Source organism: Grammomys surdaster, unplaced genomic scaffold (genome assembly GCF_004785775.1).
Source record: "Grammomys surdaster isolate TR1022 unplaced genomic scaffold, NIH_TR_1.0 126219, whole genome shotgun sequence".
Classification (NCBI taxonomy): Eukaryota; Metazoa; Chordata; class Mammalia; order Rodentia; family Muridae; genus Grammomys; species Grammomys surdaster.
The window spans coordinates 4,329,880-4,351,838 of record NW_021621022.1 but is presented as its reverse complement, the minus strand read 5'-3'; the positions used below and the strand labels follow the sequence as shown (position 1 = coordinate 4,351,838).

The window sequence follows — 21,959 nt, the reverse complement described above, 5'->3', positions numbered from 1 at the left end:
GGAGGAGGAGGAGGAGGAGGAGGAGGAGGAGGAGGAGGAGGAGGAGGGGAAGGAGAAGGAGAAGAGACTTGAATGTCTACTTTTTTATTGTTGTGGCTGTGTGTGTGTGTGTGTCTTAGAGACAGTGTCTTACACTGTAGCCCAAGCTGGCTTGGAACTTATTAATATAGCACAGGCTAGTTTCAAACTCATAGCAATCTTCCTGCCTCAGTCTCCCAAGAGATTACAGGCATGAGCCCTAAGATTTAAAAGAAAAACAGGAAAGGTATATAAAAGGGTAAAAACTTCAGAGGGCTGGATCATGGTCTGCAATACCTGACTGTTGTTGAAATAACTGGAAATGTTCCTCACCCCAACACCAGGGCTCCCCAAATCCTCTCCTTTCTACTGATCTTTGCTACCTTGCCATGAGCTCCCCAAAATGTCCACCTTTTCAAACATAAACTTAGCAACGAGAAAAATTTTAGGAAGGTGACTGTCTTAGTTAGGGTTTTACTGCTATGAACAAACACCATGACCAAAGCAACTCTTATAAAAGACATTTCATTGGGGCTGGCTTACTGGTTCTGAGATTCCATCCACTATCATTATGGTGGGAAGCATGGCAGCATCCAGACAGGCATGGTGCTGGAGGTCTGAGAGCTCTACATCTTGTTCTGAAGGATTTTAGGAGAAGACTGGCTCCCACAAGGCTAGGAGGAGGGTCTCAAAGCCCACCCCTACAATGACACACTTCCTGCAACAAGGCCACATCTCCTAATAGTACCACTCCCTGGGCCAAGCATATTCAAACCACCACAGAGACAGAACTCACAATTTCAAGTTGTTCATTTGACCCCTGAACACTTCAGGATGGATTTGTTTTCACTAACCCTCTCTCCTACACGGGAGCTTCTTCCCTACCAGGTGTCTCCAACAGGGCCTCAGAGATTTTTCTCCCTTTCTTTAAAATTAGAATTTATTTTTCACATAGGCTACTTTTCTGCATAATTTAATATTCAAAAGGTGAGAAAGGGCTCAATTAAACCTCCCTCGGTTCATCTCCTACGTTTCCCTTTACAAGGCCAGCCAAGGTTATCTGTTGCTTTACATCCTTCTAAAGATATTGTGTGCAATCACAATGTTCACAATAAATATAAGTGCAAATGTACACAGAAAATACAAGTATTGTCCACGAACACACATGCACATGTGTGCACATCACACACGTGTCAACACAAAAACATAGGGTTAGATATTGTTCCTTTGTCTTTAAAAAATATTTTTGTTTCTTCTTTGACAAGTTCATAATGCATATAATTTATTTTGATCCTATCTCCCCCCATTATCCTCTCTGACTTCCCCTACTCCCTCTGAATCTCCTGTCCCCAGTAAGTCCTCCTCCTGCCCTCATGGCTTTTAAATTTTCATTACTGTAACTCTGAGTTTAATTAGTGCTCACTGGAACGTGGGCAACTTACCAGTGGCCACGGCACTGGAGAGAAATGACTCCTGCTCTTCCATCAGCCATAATGTCAATGCTCCTTTGCTAGAGCTGGAACTGCATGAGCCCACTCCCCACCCACCATTCATGATGGACTGTTGAGTGGCCCCTTCTTGTGTGGGTCCTGTGCAGCTAACCAGAGCTGTTCAGCATTTCTACAGTGGAATCAATGGAATTCACTTACTTCCTGGGCAGCTGGTACCTAGAGAATCATGGCTGAATCTACTTCTCTCTTCCAGAGTTCTGGCTCTTACATCCAGGCCTCCTCTGAATGGTTCACTTGGAGACCCACAAGTCCCTCAACTGTGTCTTCCGGTTTCTGGCCTTAGTTGGTGCTTTCCTCCTCTAGCCTATTAGCCACTAGAGGGCAGGAACTGTGTCTTATCCTGCTGTTTCCCTAGTGCCTGGCCCAATGCCTGCCAAATATTTGTTGAATCAATGAGATCTAGCCCAGTGGCTCCTTCTTTTAGTACAGGGCAATGGCTGCAGCAGGTAGACTCTGAAATAAAGACAGAGGATGCTGCTGATAGGGTGGATGCCAGAAAAGTGGGTGAGAGGACCCAGAGGCGCTGAAGTGGAGGGGTCCACGAAACAGTAGTACCCTAGAAAAGTGGTAAGCTGAAAACCACCCGAATGATTGAGTTGATACACAGACAGACCTGTGACTTTCAGCCTGTAGTTGATTTTTTTTTTAAATTTATGTTATGTGCGGCCACTTGGAAATTATCAGTTATAGGAATAACACCATTGGATACGCCCATGGATCCATTAAGAGAGTTAGGTAAAGCACTTAGTGAGTATGGCAAATAAAGAGATACAGGCTAAGGATACTATGTAAGGTGTGCCAGTCGCTCTTCCAGAAAGCAAATGGCCATCAATGTAACTACCTGGAATCAAACATTCCTTAGTTCACTTATTCTTTCCAGCACTTCTGTAATGTGGAAAAGAGAGGAGGCAGAGCCGAGCATAGGCATGTGCCTACAGTCCCAAGTACTTGGGAAGGAGAAGCAGAAGATCATTTGAGTTCACTGGTTTGAGGCCAATAAAAAGAGATTCCATGTTGGAGAGGTAGGGCTGGAACATGGCAAATCTTTACTTCATAGAAGACCTCTCCACCTCCTTCAGTGTTTAGGAATTATGTCCCTTATTTTTATATCATGACTCCTGGTTCAGGTTATTTATTATACTGTGTCTAAGTGTGGATTATTATTATTTGACCAAGATGATTTAAGCACTGGCTGGTGACTGTCAGGGGAGATGAAGGCTCACTGAGTGGGTTCTCAGTCCTTCTGGGGCAGGATCTATGAGGAGCGATGGCTGAGCTGTTTCTGCCTGCTATTCTGCAAGGAAGACCCAACTTGCCCTGTTGCTGTGGAGCTCAGAAATCTGCTCAGGCCCCAGGTCAGAACCCTGCTTTGGTCAGCACCTGTGGGATGGTGTCCCCTTCCTCCCTTCTTGTCCTGCAGAAACAGAAATGATGTATTAGGGAGAGATCATCAGCACTGCCAGAAGCTGCCTCCAGTATGGCTTTGTTCTTGGTTCTTGGTTTTCCTGAGGCAAAACCATCAGCTGCAGAGGGAGATGAGGCAATGTAGCCAGGGTTTTGAAACTGTAACCCAAGACTTCAAGTCTCTGCCTCTCAGCCATCCAAGTAGATGAAATAAGGCAGATAAGTTGCAAAACTCGCACAGGCCATACATGTGGGCCAAGGGCTGACTCCTGCTTCAAAACATCCACATCTTAGCACACGGGCTTCTAGCAGATTTTCAACAAAGCCCCATATTACCAAATACTGCAAACACACAGAAATATACATACACATACACACACATAATATATATAAAATAGACATTTACATACATGTAATACATATGCATACACAAATGCACATACACATATCCAAACATAAACACATAAATTCTCACAATACAGATGTAGATGCGATATACACATACACAAATCCACATGCATACACATATACATACATTTATACATAAATGTACACATATACACATACATTAACACACACATACATATACAGACATACACACAAATATACATTCACACATATACACATATATTCACACATATACACACATGCATGTATACATACATACACACGCATGCACATACACAGATGCATATACATATGCACCCTTCACTACCTACATTCATATATAGTTTAAACCCTATGAGAACAGTGATTTAAACCTGTCATCATAAAAAAAAAAAAAAAAAAAAAAAAAGCCGGGCAGTGGGGGCGCACGCCTTTAATCCCAGCACTTGGGAGGCAGAGGCAGGTGGATTTCTGAATTCAAGAGTTCGAGGCCAGCCTGGTCTACAGAGAGAGTTCCAGGACAGCCAGGGCTACACAGAGAAACCCTGTCTCGAAAAACCAAAAAAAAAAAAAAAAAACAAAAAAACAAAAAGACCAGGGTTGGGGATTTAGCTCAGTGGTAGAGCGCTTGCTTAGCAAGTGCAAGGCCCTGGGTTTGGTCCTCAGCTCTGGAAAAAAAAAAAAAGACAAAATAAACCTGTCATCATGGATATGCATATAACTAATAACATAAAATTAACGAGTAAAATTCCTTCCTGGTAGATCCTAAGTAGATGCTACTTTGTGCCAAATGTTTTGGTTTAAATAATCATTTGGCATCTGTCTAAATGTTTGGTGACAGAGAAGCAGGAAGGCTCCTCTTAGTGGGAAATGCCGAGGTCATTCATTATATCTAGAACGCTGATACAGGAAGCTATGAGACAGAGCATACACTTAGCTCTCTGAGCAGTAAAGGAGAAATGGGGGCTCTAGGCAGGATTCCCAGGCCTTTTCCTTTCAGGCATCAACCCCGACAGCCAAAGTTGTTGTTGGTGTATTCAGTACACTCTGCGCTTCAGTATGGGAGGGTGGAGTGAAGCACAGCAGTACCGAGGAGCCAGTGCAGGGAATGTACACAGATCCACAACATATATACAAACAGATATGTAATATATATACAAACAGAAACAGATACACAGTGACGCAGAGGCCACATGGGCCAAGAAAACACATGGCTTACACTTCCTTTTTACTTTATATTGAGACAGAGTTTCTAGCCCAGGATGATCTTGAACTCCTGTAGTCAAGGTTAGGATTGAACTCATTCTCTCTCCATCACCTGAGTGCTGGGATTACAGATGCAGCCACCATGCTCAGCTTATGTGATGCTGAGGATTGAATGCCGGGCTTGATGAATGCCAGGCAAGCACTGAGCAACAGCCCCATCCACTTCAGAAGGTAAACAAAGTGGAAAGGAAACTGAGGGAAAATGGGTATAGTCTGAACATTCCTGCCCCTGGTCACTACCTTCTGTCTGGTGGGCTGGTCTCTCCGCCAGTTCCTCCTTTGTCTGCTTCTCAGCAGCTGTCCTTCACACCTGCTGTGTGGTCCAGGTATAATTTTTTTTTTTTAACCACTGTGGCTAGTTACAGCAGTTATTATCTGAAATGCTGGGAGGCACAGGTATTTGATTTGGAAACATTTGCATATGGGTGATGAGACACCTTAGTAATGGGCCCTGAGTCTACAGAGGAAATTCATTGATGTTTTGTGTACATCACATACATGTATCCTGAAGGTGAGTGTCTGGGATATTTTCCATGCACTTTACGTTTTCCTGCGAACTGTGTTAGGAGGTCAGGGGTGGAATTTTCCCTGGTGTCACTCGGAAAATGTGATGTTGAGTTTTAGTTGTCAATTTGACACAATCTGAAATCACCTGGAAAAAGAGTCCCAGTGGGAGACTGCCTGCAGACGTGTCTATGTGAGTCTGTCTTTATCGCCTTAATTAATGTGGGAAGACCCAGCCTAAAAAAAACCAGTGGCCAGCACTGGTTTGGGGTTCTGGCCTATATAAATGTAGAGACATGCTGAGCACCAACAAGCACGCATATGTCCATTTTCTCTCTGCTCTTCAGATATAACTATATGCTTCTAGTTTCTGCCCTGACTTTACTGTAATGATGGATTGTAACTCAGGATTTTGAGCCAAATAAACCACTCCTCCCTTAAGGTGCTTAATATCGGGGTATCGTATACAGCCAACAGAAGCAACATGAAAACACAGAGCATTTCAGATTTGGGCTTTTCAGATTAGGGATGTGCCATGCATACTACCATGACTGGCAACTACTGGAGTATGCCCACTTTGAGCTAAGAACTAACTGCCTCACCTCCTCCCAACCCTGTGTCAGTCCTACTAACTCTCCATTTTTCCCAGATGAGGAAATAGCCCCCAGAAAGCTTAAACGCCCTGGGTTAAATTTCCAAGCTACTAAAGTAGTGATACTGGGTATTGAGCCTAGGTTATCTGAGTCCTACTCTGTATTCTTAGACAGCAAAGTAAATAAGAAAGATGGTGTGTAACAGAGGAGAACACAAACACATAATAGGTGCTTGTGATGGCTAGTGCTGGTATCAACTTGATAAGATCTAGAATCAGTTGGGAGTTGGGTCTCTGAGTCTGTCTGTGAGGGATTGTCTTAAGTCAATGTATGTGGAAAGACCCTTCTTGTCTATGGGTGAGATCACTGCAAGCAGGGAATGCAGGACGGTATAGAACGGAGAGGATAAACTGAGTTCTAGTGTGAGCTCATTTGTTCATTGCTCTTTGGGCTTGACTATGAATGTAATGTAATAGGCTGTTTCAAGTCCCTGCTGCCTTGGTTTCCCCACAATGATAAACTATAACGCCAAACTGCTAGCTAAATGAGCTGTTTCCCCATAGGTTGCTTTTGTTAGAGTATTTTATCACAGCATCTGAAAAAGAAACCGAGACGGATATAGGTATCAAGGTGTGTTGTTGCTGCTGTCATAAACTCCTAGGCCTTCGGAACTATTCTGTGGGAGGAATATGGAAGACTTTGAAACTTTGTGCTATAACAACCATTGAGTGCTGTGGTGGTTTGAATAGGTATGGCCCCTAGAGACTCATGTGTTGCTTGGCCCATGGGGAATAGCACTATTAGGAGGTGTGGCCTTGGAGTAGGAGTGGCCTTGTTGGAGGAAGTGTGTCACTGTGGGGGTGGGCTTTGAAGTCTCCTAGTACTCAAACACCAGTGTGGGGTATGAGTCTCCCACTGGCTGCCTTCGGATCAAGATGTAGAACTCTCAGCTACTTCTCCAGGACCATGTCTGCCTGTGTGCCGCTATGCTTCCTGTCATAATGATAGTGGACTGAACCTCTGAAACTGTAAGCCAGCCCTAATTAAATGTTGTCCTTTATGAGAGTTGCCTTGGTCATGGTGTCCCTTCACAGCCCTAACTAAGACAAATGCTGTGAGTCCAGCCAAGATGGACTGTTACCTGGACCTGCAAGCCAAACAAATTCTTTCTTCCTTAAATTGCCTTTATGAGGGTATTTAATCACAACAACAGTGAAAGAAACTTAATTATATCTCACATTTATGTTCTAACACCAGCCCTGCAAGATAAACACCATGATTCCCATTTTTCAGATGGAAAAAATGAGGCTCAGAGAGACTATCTCATGCACAGTCATGCCATTTAGCAAAAGATCTCAATTTTATCTCTATGCATAGCCACGTTCTTTCTGCCTCTTTCCAAAAGACATCTTCAGATGTTTCTTTCATGGAATTAAATTATTTAAAATCTCCCCTGTGGAAATGTGTAGCTTCACATATCCAAACCAAATAAATTTTATAAACAAACGGGGAAAGTTTGCTGGAATTTGAAAGCAGTCATTGACGACTATCAGTGAGGAAACCAGTTTAAATTCTCTTGTGTAACTTCTTTCATCTTAGGGAATCCTGTTTTCCAAAGTTCAAAGAAAAAGACGAGAGAGTAAACAAGAATTACTGGCTTAGAATCTGGATTCTCAAACGGAATGGCTTACCTTTGGTATTCCATCTCATGACAGTTCAGTCACAACCATGGAGCCATGGCCTCCAGGAAAGGAGAACACATGCGTGCACACACTCATTAGGTACCCAGGGGACCCCGTAGAGTCAGGATCCAGCCTGCAATGTGTGTATGCATGTGTATGCATTTGTAGGTGAAAGCCAGATAACTCCTGGTGTGGTTCCTCAGATATAACCTACCTTGTGTTTTGAGTGGGGGTCTCCTACTGGCTGAGGACTTAGCAATTAGGCCAGCCTGGCTAGCTAGTGAGCCTTAGGCATTCTCTCCTCCTTGCCTGTCCAGCACAAGAGCTGCAAACACATGCCACCACTCCTGGTTCTCCCCACGCTCTCTCAGCCCTGTGGGTTCAAGGGATTGAACTGAGGGATGGCCACATTATTGAAAGGCAAGCAGTTTACCAATGAATTATCTTGTAACAATGCCCACCCCTGCCAATGACAACATTGTTAGAGTATATTCACATTTTCATTGTATACACAGGAAGACAGAAGCCTAAAAGATTGACTGTTAGAGTTGAAACTGAACCCTGGCTTCCTCCACTCTTTCTACCACACCGTCCTGGAATCATTTTAGCATACATTTTCTCTCCTCCTATTTGATTTAGCATGGCACAATGAGAATGCTTAAAGAAACATTAAAAAAAAAAAGTCAGGACACTAAGAGTAAAGTGATCCTGGAAAGAGGTGAAGAAGGTAATTGCCTTCTGGAGGCTGGAATTAGCATCGGGTCTTATCTAAGGCAATTAGAGAGAATCAGTGGGTAATTAAAGGCTCAACAGCTTTCTGAAATCCCCAATCCAGACACAACCTGGAAAGCAAGGACTAACTTCCAGGGAAAAGTCCAATGGAGGCAGAGGTGTGTGCGTTCTATACTCCACCTGGTGGGAAGGAAAGGTCAAAATAAGAGGTCAGCTGAGGGTTGGGGGTGCAGCACAGCTGGAGAGCCGGCTTAGTGGTTAAGAGCACTGGCTGCTCTTCAGAGGACCAAGGTTGGAGTCCCAGCCCCACACAGCAGTTAATAATCACCTGCCACTCCAGTTCCAGAGGATCTGACACCCTCTTCTGGCTTCTGTGGCCACTGCATAATGTGGGGCACCAACATACATGCAGGCAAAACACACGGACATCTTAAAATAAATATCCACCCCCATCTTTGTATATATAATGTCATCTGTGAGCCTATGAGTCTAATTTCAGGAAGTCTAACACTCACAAACTGGATTTTTGTATCATCTCAAGAGACTTTTGTTTTCTTGAGCTTTGAGACTTGTAAGCCCTTATTTGTATATATAAAGTGAGTAGAATTTACCACAGATATTTCTCTGGTCTCAAGCACTGTAGATTTAAGCTTCCCCTCCTCTGCATCCTGGTGTCTGCTAACACCAAGCTCTTCCTGCCTCATTCCTTTCTTCAAAGTCACCAAAGCCTCCCTGCAGGGAGACAGACGTCCTTCTCTAAATGGCATTAGAGGTCAGATGTCAAGATGTGGGGGAAAAAAGTGGGGTGTGTGTGTGTGTGTGTGTACGCATGTGTTATTTGATACCAGACTGGAAAAAACCTTTGAAGTTTGAAAACGAGGTCATTGTGATGTTTGCACTTTTCACTTGCTCTATTTGGAATGGGATCCTGTCATAACTAATCGTGGTGGAGATTTCTTCATCTGAATGAAAATGTCCCAGAAAATCTTGGAGAATTCAAAGCATCCCCACCCAGATCTAAGCTTAATTCCCAACTTCTAACAGAAGTTATCAGTCAGCTATATCCCAGGCAGCGCCTGGGGATCTCATGTAGACGAGAGAACACAAGAGAAAGCCAGCTTCCAATGTCTTCATAGCTGTTAAGCAGGAAGCTCACAGTTCCACGTGTAAATTAGAAGTGGGTGCCCTGGGGATGCTTCTCTTTAGACTGAGCCTCATCTCAACTTGCTCTGAGGAGACAGGCAGAAGAGAAGCTGGTCCCCCAGCTGTAGCTGGGACCCTAGAGCAGGAGTATATGTTGTGCTCTCTCCTAGTGGTCTCTGCTTCTTTCTTCCCCAGACGTTTCCATTTAACAACACTTTACCTTCTCCAGCTCTCACGCATCCCCTCCCACAGGACGGGCACAAGTCCCAGATTACTGTAGTCTCAGGCAGTCCTCTGGTTGGGTGATGGAGACGTACTACTTCTATCTGTGTAGATAGCCCTGGCTCCTCCCCAAACCCGTTGCTCTTCCCCTACAAACATGTTGAAAGGATCCTAGAATTTCCCATCAAAGCCCTCCTTGGAATCACTTGGGATGCATTCACATGTCACAATGTTCCCCCTCCTTAGGAGGGATAATGTCTTCAGTGCCTGCTCCCTCCCCTCTCCATGCTTCCCAGCATCTCCTCACTATCACAGGGTCGGGGTGAGGAGGTGGGGCAGGCACAGGGTCTCAGTTAGCTTAGCCTGGCTTTGAACTTGCTATGTATCTTAGGATAAGCTTGAAGTTCTGATCCTCCTACCTCACCTCCCTAGTACTGGGTTTACAGGTATGAGCCACCATGACCAGGTTGTGTAGTGCCGGGGATTGAACCCAGGACTTCATGCATGCTAAGTAATGGCTTTTCCTTTCCCAGGCCTGTAGCCTATAGTGAGAGCAAGCTGTCACTCTGTAGGAAAGGGGTCCTGAACTATGACATTGCAGCCTCAACAGCCAAGCTTGTCGCAGGCCAGCATATCACAAGCATGAGTCAAAGACCACAATATAGTCTGCAGGGTCAGTTAATTATATTCCATGTTCTTTATCAAAACTACCAAATGTATGTAGCAATTATAATTAATGTACTTATAAGACCAAACAAGTAGATACAATAATCATGTGTTTAGTAATTGTTAATTGTCCTCTGTCATTAATTCATCTAGTCTTTCCTCTTAGCCCTAATTAGCACAATCTCTTCATGGTTTTGTATTTATCTACTCATTCATTCATTCTCTATTCATGCATGCATGCATGCATCCATTCATCCATCCATCCATCCATCCATTCATTCATTCATTCATTCATTCATTGACCTATGCTTTTGAGGCAATGTCTTGCAGTTAGTTCTTGCTGGCCTGGAACATGTGCCGATTCTTCTCATGCCTCAGCCTCCCCAATGTTGGGATTACAGGGTGCACGGGCACACCTAGCCACTTTTTTCCTTTGGTATTTTTAGAAAGGGTTTCTTTGTGTAGCCCTGGCTGTTCTGGAACTTGCTCTGTAGACCAGGCTAGTCTTGTATTCACAGAGATCCACCTGCCTCTGCCTCCTGGTGCTGGGATTAGAGGCATGTGCCACCACTGTCCAGCACCTAATCACTTTTTAATGTCTTCATTGGTGGTGGGGGCACAGGATCCCACTAGCCCGGGCTGGCCTTGAACCTGCTATGTAGCCAAGGATAACCTTGAAATTCTGATCCTTCTGCCTCACCTCCTCAGTAGTACTGGGTTTACAGGTATGAGCCACCATGACCAGGTTGTGCAGTGCCGGGGATTGAACCCGGGACTTCATGAATGGTAGGTAAGTACTCCACCCGCTGAGTTATATCTCCAGGCCTCTACTTTTAAATCTTTTAAAAAACTAATTTATTTAGTTTTATTTTATGTACATTGGTGTGAGGATGTCAGATCCCCTGGAACTGGAGTTACAGACAGTTGTGAACCTCTATGTGGGTGCTGTGAATTGAACTCAAGACCTCTGGAGGAGTAGCCAGTGCTCTTAACTGCTAACCCATCTTTCTAGCCCCCCACTTTTGAATTCTAAAGAATACTTTAAGAAAGCTCTGCCAGTGTTTGATGGATGGTTAATGTCAAAAGCCATGGATTGTGTGCTTTTCAAGCTGGAGAAACATTCAATTACATTGATTCTTTCTAAGCACACGTTGCCACCAACCCTTATTATCTTCAGATTCATTCTCTTTCCCTTCCTCTCTCTTCCCTCTCCCTTGCCTCTATCTCTGTCTGTCTGCCTCTCCTTCCCTCTTTTCCCTCGTCGCTTTCTGTCTCCTCTCTCTCTTCTCTCTCTGCCTCCTCCTTTCCCTTCTTCCCTCCCTCCCTCCCTTCCTCCCTCCCTTTCTTCTTCCCCTCCCTTCCCTCTGTTTCTGTCTCTCTGGTAACTGCCACTGCATCTGGCTCAAATTCTAGTGGCAACCAGGTAGAAGGTCTTGCAGTGGCCTGTGTGATAAGATTCATACTGTCTGCTGTTGATGTTGCTTTTCAATTTTGGTTTGCAATCAGCAGGTTCATGGCCAACTTTACTGCTTTGGCCCAAGCTTCACAGACTGTACACACCTACAAGGAGCCTCCCCCGGTGCAGTAGAACTGGTCTTCAACACACAGGGAGGTCTATTTTAGCAAACTCATCTCTCTCTCTCTCTCTCTCTCTCTCTCTCTCTCTCTCTCTCTCTCTCTTTCTCTTCCCCCCCCCCCCCCAATATAACATTTAAAAATACATTTCAGCAGAAAGTAACAGGTTCTCAAGTAGAACTGTGGCAGAGGTTTATTCCCAAGTGGGTACAGATTATCCCCCCAATTGATACCCATTCTCTACTAATTTTCCTGGAGTGTGTCCTCAGTTTTTCTCTCCATTCTTATTACATTATATGTACTTTTAATTCCACCCATATCCTTTTTATTTTGCTCTAAAACCTCTCATAACGTGATAAAAGGGAACCCCTATGGTCCAAATCACATCTGGGAAACTTGGCTACAAATTAACTGTGCTCCCTAGACACAGTTACTGACGTTATTTTGTTGCTGATTACCTGCTTTTTAATTGGAGACAGAAAAAAAAAATTAACCCAGTGTTTTGGAGTCAGTGTATCCATTTATTTGTTCATTCCTTTTTGAGCCTAGGTTGGCTTTGAGCTTGCTATGTAGCCAAAGATGACCTGGAACTTCTAATCCTTCTGCCTCTCTCTCACAAGGGCTGAGATTACAGGCAGCTGCCACCGAGAGTTTTTTTCTGTGCTGAGGATGGAAGCCAGGACTGTATGCTGGCAGTCACTCCAGCAACGAAGCAGCACCTCCAGCCCCAGAGACCAAGGTTTAAACAGCCACTTGATGATTCTGATTTAGCCAACAAATTCAATTTCACAAATAGGATTAGGGATCAGGGTAATTTCCTGATTATGGGAGGAGTGTTTTGTAAGCAGACTTACCAATGACTGTGCTTTCCTGAGCCTGGCTCTGTCTTGAAGCTTATTTTTCTTATCTCGCAACTGCCGCTTGAAGTCTGGGGTCACTTCATTTTTCTTTCTTCTTCTGCAAAATTGTAAAGTGATGGGAACATTATAACAGATCATTTTAAGTCTTTAGCAATCCACCTAGTTATTTTTTTCATTTTGTTGACTCTTGTTGAAGTAGTGATTTAAAGACTGCCTGCATGTCACTGGAAATGAATCAAATGTCCGTCTATAGAGAGCTTGTTCAACTAACCCTGGCATAGTGACACAACAACGGATAGCTATGAGCTGTAAAAGGGAAGGCAGAATGTTTTTATAGACAATGCAGAGTGAGCCTCAGGATACAATGACACATGAAAAAGAAGATCAGGTAAAGAAAGGCAAACATATTATTTGCTGCCATTCATCTCAGGAGACATCTAAAACCATGTCTGTTATTTGCCAATACTTTTTTAAACGTTTTTATTTTATGTGTATGAGTGTTTTGCCTACATGTTTGTATATGCAGTGCCTGTAGGAGCCAGAAGAGGGCGTCAGATCCCCTGGAACTAGAGTTACAGGCTGTTTTGAGCTGCCATGGAGGCGGCTGGAAACTGAACTCAGGTCCTCTGTAGGATAAGTAGTCCCTGTACTTTCTATTTGTTAAATGCTATTATTACTATGGTTTGTACTTTTTAGTTATTACTTGTTTGTTTCTGAGGCACAGTCTTACTATATAACCCTTGCTGGCTGTTCCTGAAATTTGCCATGTAGACCAGGCTAGCCTGAAACTCCTACTGCTCACCCTGTCTCTGCCTCGTACACTTTGGGATCACAGGTATGTACCTCCATGTCCAGCTCTTTGAACTTTTAAAAATGGAAGAACGATACAAAAATTTGAAAAATCATTATCAGCAGGTTGGATTCTCATGTGAATCCATCAGAAACGATCTGGAGTCTTAGGGGCAAAAGAGAGACTCCCCAAAGCATAATCTTCTTATGTATACTTGACTTTAGAACCTTCTAAAATGTTCTCCAGAGTATGAGCTAAGATGAAAGAGAGGGAATAGTAAAAAGCAAATTTAAACAAGTTTCTTCTTGACCATAAAGCTGGTGGCACTACCATACACAAAGCAGACTTTTCTTTTGCTTTTTAACACTATTATTTATCTGAATATTCTTTCTTTGTTTTTTGTTGTTTGTTTATTTGTTTGGGGTCTATTTTCTATAGTTCTGGCTGGCCTGGAACTCACTCTGTAAACAAGGCTGACTTCAAACTCACAGAGATACACTTGGCTCTGACTCTGCCTTTGCCTCTGAGTACTGGGATTAAAGGTGTGCACCACCATGCCCACACTATCTGAATATCTTAGTAGGGCAGCTCCCAAAGATAACAGTACAGACCAGGAAATCTGAAACTATTTCAATAATCCTGTGTGTTAGTATTAACACTTGTTTACTGTCATACATGACTATCATACATGCTAAGAGAAGGCAGAGGCTATCAATCCTCGGTCCAGCCTGCTGCCGAATTCTGTTCATAAAGTCATATCAGAAAACAGTGATTTGTGTGTGTTGTTGAGGCCATCTTTCAGACTATATTCTCAGAGCTGAGTGGTTGTACCACAGAGCATATGTCCTGCAAAGTCTAAAATATCTTCCGTCTGGCCCCTTATAGAATAAGTTTGCCTGAAATAGTGGATCTAGGTAATGCGCTTCCATGGTTACCAACAATACAGAAAGAACCAGGAGTGGAAGTGCAAGTCTCTGTTCATATAACTAGATCCTCTAGTTCTGATGATCAGTGTGGCCAGGGACAGAGGACAGGGGACATGAGAGGATGTACAGTGGCTGGGCACTCCTGTGAGATCATGGCAAATGGCCCGATTCCTACAACAAATTTCGAGAAGGGGGCAGGGGACAAGAAGGAGGAAGAGCAGGTTGTGGTGGGTGGGGGTGGGGGAGTTGTAGGGTGGGGAGGTAACTGAGTGAGGGTTGGGAAGGGGCGGTGAGACACTACAGAAGAGGTGGAGGCTAACTTACAACTCAGAACAAGAATGGACATGTGTGGCGGGCTGCAGTTGGGATGTAAAGTGAATTTTAAAAACGAATTAAGGAAAAGAAAAAAAAAAGAACGGACGGGTGAGTCAAACATAACATTTATTTGACACCTTATCTGGAACCTGATTAAACAAAGCATTCACAAAGAGGTTAAGCATCTGTGTGACCGTCAAGGAACCTTGAACACGGATGAGCCTTAGTTGTATTAAGGAGTTAGTCGTTGCATTAGATGAAGATGGTATCTGTTTATGATTTTTTATAAAGGGTCCTTACCTTTTAAGAATACAGATTAAAGTATATGACATGAAGTAAGTCATATATGAAATAATATGACATTATTTATTTAAAAAATCATTTAGAAGTCTGTCAGTGGTGGCATACACTTTAATCCTAGCGCTCAGGAGGCAGAGGGAGGTGGATCTCTGTGAGTTCCAGGACAGCCTGGGCTACACAGAGAAACCCTGTGTTGAAAATAAACAAACAAAAAAATTAACAACAACAATGATAATTTAGAGGATCCAGACATAGTGATGAATGCTTGTGGTCTCAGCATGGGAAGACTGAGACAGGAGGATTGAGAATCTGAAGCTAGCTTGGACTAACTTCAAATTCTTCTCAATCCTGTCTTAATCATCATCATCAGCAGATATGGGAGGGCCAGAATAGGTAAGGAATACATGACTCTAGATTAGTTGTGGATTAAGAACTATTAACAGTTGATGATAGCCAAAAGGGTTAATTTTGCTATTTTATTCTATCTATCTACCTATCTATCTCATCTATTTGAATATCAGTCATAAAAGCTTTTTATTTAAAAATATTACTAGCCCAAATATTACTTTACTAGCCACTTCACTTTCCAGATGTCTCTCAATTTTAATTGAGGCGTTTCAAGTATAAGAGCTAGAGGAGGGTGGGGATCCCAGCCTTAAGTGGATAGTAATAGCACTTGGCTCTTCTTGGCTTCACTGTATCCTGCACATATATGCGGTTGGGTTCCGTGGTGGAGGTAGTTGTTTGCTTAATTGCAGAAATGACACACTGCTCCTTAACACATCAACACTCGCCTGCTGAGATGAAGACTCTTGTCTGCCCAGTCACACTAGCACCATTATGTCTTAGGAAATAAATATTATTTAATATCTCTTAGTAGACAATCCACATCCAATTCCTGCAGTTGTTCTAAGAATGCCTTTTGTTGTTTCTTTCTCCCTTCCCTCTCTCCCTCCTCCCCCTCTCTTTCTCCAACCTTCTCTCTCTTCCTCTTTCCCCTTCTCTTTTCTCCCTTTCTCTTCTATCCATTCCACTGAGAACTTCTCTAGATTCAAGCTACATTTGGTTATACATCCTAGAACTTTCTCTTACCTCTTCCTTTCCTCAGTATACAGAGTTTTTTTTTTTTTAAAGCCAGCTTTTAAAACATCCCAGAGACCTTAGCACAGGGTAGCTTCTGTTCATAGTTTCCTTACAGTGTCTCTTATTTGTTTCTTTGCTGCTTATACCTTCCACCAGACACATGATTAGTTTCCAGTCAGACTTTGGACAAGATGCTTGTATTTAAAAGTTTTCTATTCTATCAGAATAGTTGGTGATCAGGGTTTTCTGGCTATTAGTGATGGTAACATTAATCACTTAACTAAGGTGGTGACTGTTGGCTTTCTCAACTGTGTTGATACATTTTTTTTTTTAGCCTTTCCAATTACTGTGTAAATCTTACAAATGTTATTTTGTCACCCTGAGAACTTCTAAGTTCCAAATTTTCAGCAGGGCCTGGTACCTTATACCTATAATTCCAGCACTTTGAAGGCTGAAACAAAAGAATGTGTTGTTTGAGGCCAGCCTCCCCTGCATGGTGAGTTTTAGAATAGCCTACTTAGGCTACTGGGTGAGACTGTTTCAAAAAAATGAAACAAGGAAACAAGCAAAAAACAACAAACAAAAGCAAGTTCTTGCTAATTTTTAACTTCTGCCTTCCTCTCTGTTGTATCTCCCAGCCTGTCCTTCTGTTTCTGGCCTGCATGTGATACGTTGTGTGCCCCAGAAAGGCTACCTACACACTATGGACCCGGAGTGCCCATCCTTATCTGCATTCGCTCTATTTCAAATGTAGGACAGGAAGGTATCTTCCAGACCATGTTTAATATGCCTTAAATTGGCTTGTCTCTCTGACTTTGTCACACCATCCAGCTTGGCCACACGTAGGAAACATGAACAGCCACTGAATTATAATTTGATGGAGAGTGTCAATATAGTGAAATTTCAAATGTACAGGAAAGCCAGGCATGGAGGCACATATTTATAATTCCAGCACTCAGGGTTCTGAGGCAGGAGGATCACAGATTCAAGACAAGCCTGGGCTACAAAAGGAGACTCTATCTCCACAAAGCAAGCAGCCTCCAAAAGGCAGGAAAGTTGAGAGAGATTAACAGCACAGAGAGGAACTATACTGTCTCCATTTCATTTTGACAACTGATAGTAATTTACTACATATATCTTAACTTTCTACTTCATTATACTATACTTTTATAAAGTATAGTATACTTTTAAGTATAAGTGTACTTTATAAAAGTATAGTATACTATACACACACAATGATGGGCTGGCCAGATGGCTCAATGGGTAATAGCCCTTGCTAACACGCCTGATGATCTGAATTGGATTCCCTGAGCCCAGGGTGGAAGCAGAGAATTGACTCCTAAATGTTGCCCTCTGACATCCACACACATGTGCCGTGGCATGTGCGCACAGTAGCCACAGTATTTAAAATACTAAGGAGCATATGCTGCTGAGTCATTACAGCTGTAAGAACCAGACAGATGAGGACAAAAAGGACAAACTTGTTAAGAACGGTCAGTCCACATCCACCTATGGAAAAGCTTCTGTAGTTCACAGTGAGTTCTAGGATTACTCCCCCATCTACTCAAGGGTCAGTAAATTATTCTGAAGAACAAATAGGCTGAGGGGGTGTGGAGCTTCTCACCCCAGTCTGAGGAGCTCAGGGTCACAGTTGTCTAGATAATTATAGCGGATGATGTCAGTGGGATGCTTATCTGATGATCTCCAAGGTGGAAGCTCTTTCTCCCCAGGGTTATTCTTCTTTCTTAAAGAGGAGGAGGACCGAAAAGCTAAGGAAGGGGACTGCTTCTCCTCTGGAGAATTGTCAGGAATTGGCTGAACACTGGCAGCTATGAATCCATCCTTTGGAGGTGTCTAGAGGAAGAAAATGAATTACTTTTACTCTCAGAGTACCAGAATAGCAACCCCCATAGACAAAGAGCACAAGAACCTTCACCACCTCCCCAATCCTCCTCATCCTCTCTAGGACAATGCTGATAATGGTGATGAGGACTACAGCCCCTGTCCCAGGAGCACTTGGATGTACATATAAGTTTCTTTGTGTTTTCTTATTTCATCTTCATAGTAATTTGCTTATCATCTACTTATACTGAGTCACATGTAGCCCAGGCTCACCTCAAACTCCCTGTATAGCCTCAAACTCCTAATGTTCCTGCCTCCACCTCCTGAATGCTGGGATTAGAGCCCTAAAACACCATGCCTGGTTTATCTAGTGCTATGGATTAAGTTTAGGACTTTGTGACTGACAGGCAAACGATCTACTGGTTGAGCTGCATCATCAACCTTACTTTGGTTTTGAAAGACAGTTCTCAGGGTTTGACCCAGGCTGGCCTAGAACCAGGTAACCAGGCTGGGTTTGCACTCACCGCAGTCCTTCCCCAGCCTCAGAAGTGCTGGGATTACAAGTGTGAGTGCCACTCCCACCTTCACAGTAAAGACAGCTCATCACTGCTCTATTTTACAGAGGCAGAAACTGAAGCCAGAAGAAACGACTTAAACTGACCCATGACTCAAATCCTAGGTCTTACCCTTAATAGCCTAATACATTCAAGATACACAGAGGTGGACTGTAGCTGTGGCAATTATCCAAAGCCAAGCAACTCCCTGAGAATAATTCTATTTCATTTCCAAAATTAGAAGTCTTTTGTATGCTCAGTTCATAAGGTGTTTTCAGTGTGGGTTTAGCCTAAGGGAAGTGGTACTGGTATGTTGGGAAGCCATTAAGAGCTCAATTTTTGTTCATTAAGAGATTAGGGGAGCTTTGCTTGGTAAATTGGCTTGCTTCAAATGTGAGTTAAAAAAAAATCAAGAATTTTCCCAGTTGGGACTGGAGTATAGCTCTGAGGTAGACTCTTTGCTAGGGTCTTATATTCCAAGCCCAGCACGACCAACAAAAATAAAGAAGAAAGGAAAGAAGGAAGAAAAGAAGGGAAGAAGAAAAGGAAGGAGGGAGGAAGGGAGGGATGGAGGGAGGGAGGGAGGGAGGGATGGAAGAGAACGAAGCAACCCTCCTAGTTCCCCAAGCGTAACAAGGTAGTTATGCATTGTTTGAGACACTCCTTGTTTGTTGAATTCACTTCTACTCCAAGATTATCTCTTAGTAGTGTTTCAAATATAGCATTTATTTGGGTATGTCATGGCTACTAGACTGAATTCTTTGGAACTCTTGGTTAGTATCTTTGTACTCTTAACACCAAGCACATAACAGTGTTTGATAAATATTTACTCAATGAATGGCTATGGCTGTGTCAAGTTTGCTGTCTGCTGCTCTGATAAACTCCATGACCAAAAGCAACTAGGGGAGGGAAGAGTTTATTTCGTCTTACAGGTTACAGTCTATCATCAAGGAAATTCAGGGAAAGAACTTGAAGCAGAAACCATGGAGTAATGCTGCTTGCTAGCTTGCTTCCAGGATCGTGTTCAATTACCTCTCTTATATAGCTCAGGACCACCCTGCCTAGGGTTAGTATTGCCAACAGTGGACTGGCCCTCCTATATCGATTCATAATCAAGACAGATAGATCAACAGGCCAATCACAGGTATGTCAAGTTGACAATCAAGATTACCCATCACTGCAGCCCAATAGCCAACTAAGAAAACATTTAATGTTTGTAAAATTCTGTATGTTATACGGACATTCATTTCTCTTAGCTTATTTAGAAAGAAAACCTTGTCCTTTTGCTGGAGGAGTTCTACTTTAATCCTTGTAATGGTTAAAATTGTCAATTTGACAGGGCCTAGAATCATTTAAGAAACAAACCTCTGGGCACTTCTGTGAGGGAGTTTCCATACTGAGAAGACCCACCCTAATTGGGGCAGCAGCATTCTGTGCACCGAGGTTCCAGAAAGAATTAAAAAGAGACAGTGAACTGAGCACCGACTTTCAATCTTAGCTTCCTGGCTGAGGATGCAATGTGACCAGCCGCCTCACAACCCTTCAGCCATGACTTCCCACCATAATGGACTGTATGTGCCAAAATAAACTGGGAGCCAAAATAAACCTTTCCTACAAGGGAAGTATTTAAGTATAAGTGATCATAACATATAGAAAAATCGGTGATTCTGAAAGGCACAAAATGCTTGGCCTACTAACAAACTGGCAATAATGCAATCCACAACAATGAAGTAGGCAAGTTTTGCTCTTACCATTTGAAATCTTTTGTGCTAGCACTGGAGTTAAACCCTGGGCCGGATGCATGCTAGGAAAGTGCTTACGCTACCTACTGCTAAGCTGTATTTCCAGCCTGAGAGAGGTCTTTCAGGAATTCTGTCATCATGAATGGATGCTGAATTTTGTTAGATGACTTGATTGCATATCTGTATTAAAATGATCTTATATTTCTTCTTTGATTCTGTGAACATTCATATCAAATGATTGTGTGTGTATATTTGTGCATGTGCATACATACAGGTGCACATGTGTTTATGCACACATGTGTGAATATTATTGTGGAGGACAGAGTTAAACTTTGGGGTCAGGGTCTCTCATTGGGACCTCCCATTTGTCTCAGCTAGCTGTTCAGTGAGCCCAAGGGTTCCTCCTCTCTCCACCTCCACAGTACTGGGATTACAATTATGTTACACTGCTTCTGACTTTCTTATATAGCTGCTGAAAATGGAGACTCAGGCCATGATGCTTCCATTAGGCCCTAGTGTGGAACATCCATAACAACTGATAAATAAATTAACAGCCAAGCATAGTTGCACATATCCATAGTAACAGCATCCTTAAATGCTGAGGCAGGAGGCTCTTGGGGTCAAAACCAGTCTAGGCTACACAAGGAGACATTGTCTCAACCAATGAACTAATTAAAATCCACTGACTGACCAACCAATACACTTCAGCTCATCTTATAGAATCATAGCAAATATGAATGTGTCAATTCTAATGGCCCATAAGTGAACATAATGCAGAATTCCCATGTCAGAGCAATAATGGTGTCTGAGGGAGAGGTAAATAAATCAGGGGTGGAGATACAGAGAGAAGCACCCTAAGTCCTCACTTCTAAAGGTATTTGTGATTGGAGGGCATCAGGTGAAAGCTGTTGGTAACATGGCTATCCTGAAGAGATCTGTGAAGCCTTAGAAGAGAAGCTTGAAATCACGGGGTATGTCTTCAGCCCTTCCTCCATTTCAAACTGGATCATGTACTCACAGTTCTAGCATGTGCTACAGACGCCAGTTTCTAAGTGTGCTGTTCTCTGTCTCAAACTTGCCTTGGGTTTGGTGACATGCAGTTCTCTCACCATCTGAATATAGTGCTTTTTCCAGACGCCCTGTTCAAAGGGCGTTGGGGAGAAGCTGATGTACCAGTTAAAGCGCAGGCACTTGAGCATCCAGAGCTGGTCCAGCTCGGCCAAGCTCTTCCAGTACCAGCTCACCTGGGAAAACAAAGCAGCCTACTCAGTTCCCAAACTCATTTCCTCTACTGCTTGAGCTGCTTTGTGGGACCCCAGATAATGTCTGTCATCTATTGTTTTCCTTGAAGGCTCAGCTCAGTAACTTAACACTTCTGACCCTCCTGTGGTGTGCTGGAATTACAGGTACGCCCCACCAAACCTGCTGAACAGGTTTATATCTTAATTTAACTTCAGTATGATTTTTATTATTTTTGAAACATTTATTTATTTTTACTCTTACGTGTATGTATGTGTATTTGCCTGTGTGCATGTATAGGCATACAATCCAGAATATGGAGTCAGATTCCCTGGGGCTAGAATTACAGACAGTTGTGAGATAACACATGGGTGCTGAGAACTGAACCTGGATCCTATGCAAGAGCAACAAGTCCTCTTAACTGCTGAACCATCTCTCCAGCCCCTTACCTTCAGTTTAATACAGTACAAAACTTACTTGTGAGAAATATTAGCCTCTTTTTCCCCCCAACTCCCTGAGAGTCCCTGGCACACTCAGATCTACCTATATTTCTTTCTGTTTTGTTTTTGTTTTTGAGACAAAATTTCACTCTATAGCCCAGGGTA

The 21,959-nt window shown here is 43.0% G+C and overlaps 1 protein-coding gene across 1 annotated transcript in view; it reads right to left on the bottom strand.

Moving 5' to 3' along the window:
• The window catches only part of Fbxo16 (F-box protein 16), a 47,830-nt gene that overhangs the window by 4,282 nt on the left and 21,589 nt on the right, over window positions 1-21,959 (bottom strand). The window contains exons 5-7 of the mRNA XM_028758895.1: window positions 21,195-21,359; window positions 17,602-17,831; window positions 12,558-12,660 (exon numbers count right to left, since the gene is read on the bottom strand). Coding sequence (XP_028614728.1) covers window positions 12,558-12,660; window positions 17,602-17,831; window positions 21,195-21,359 — 498 coding nt within the window. The remainder of the gene's footprint in view (window positions 1-12,557; window positions 12,661-17,601; window positions 17,832-21,194; window positions 21,360-21,959) is intronic.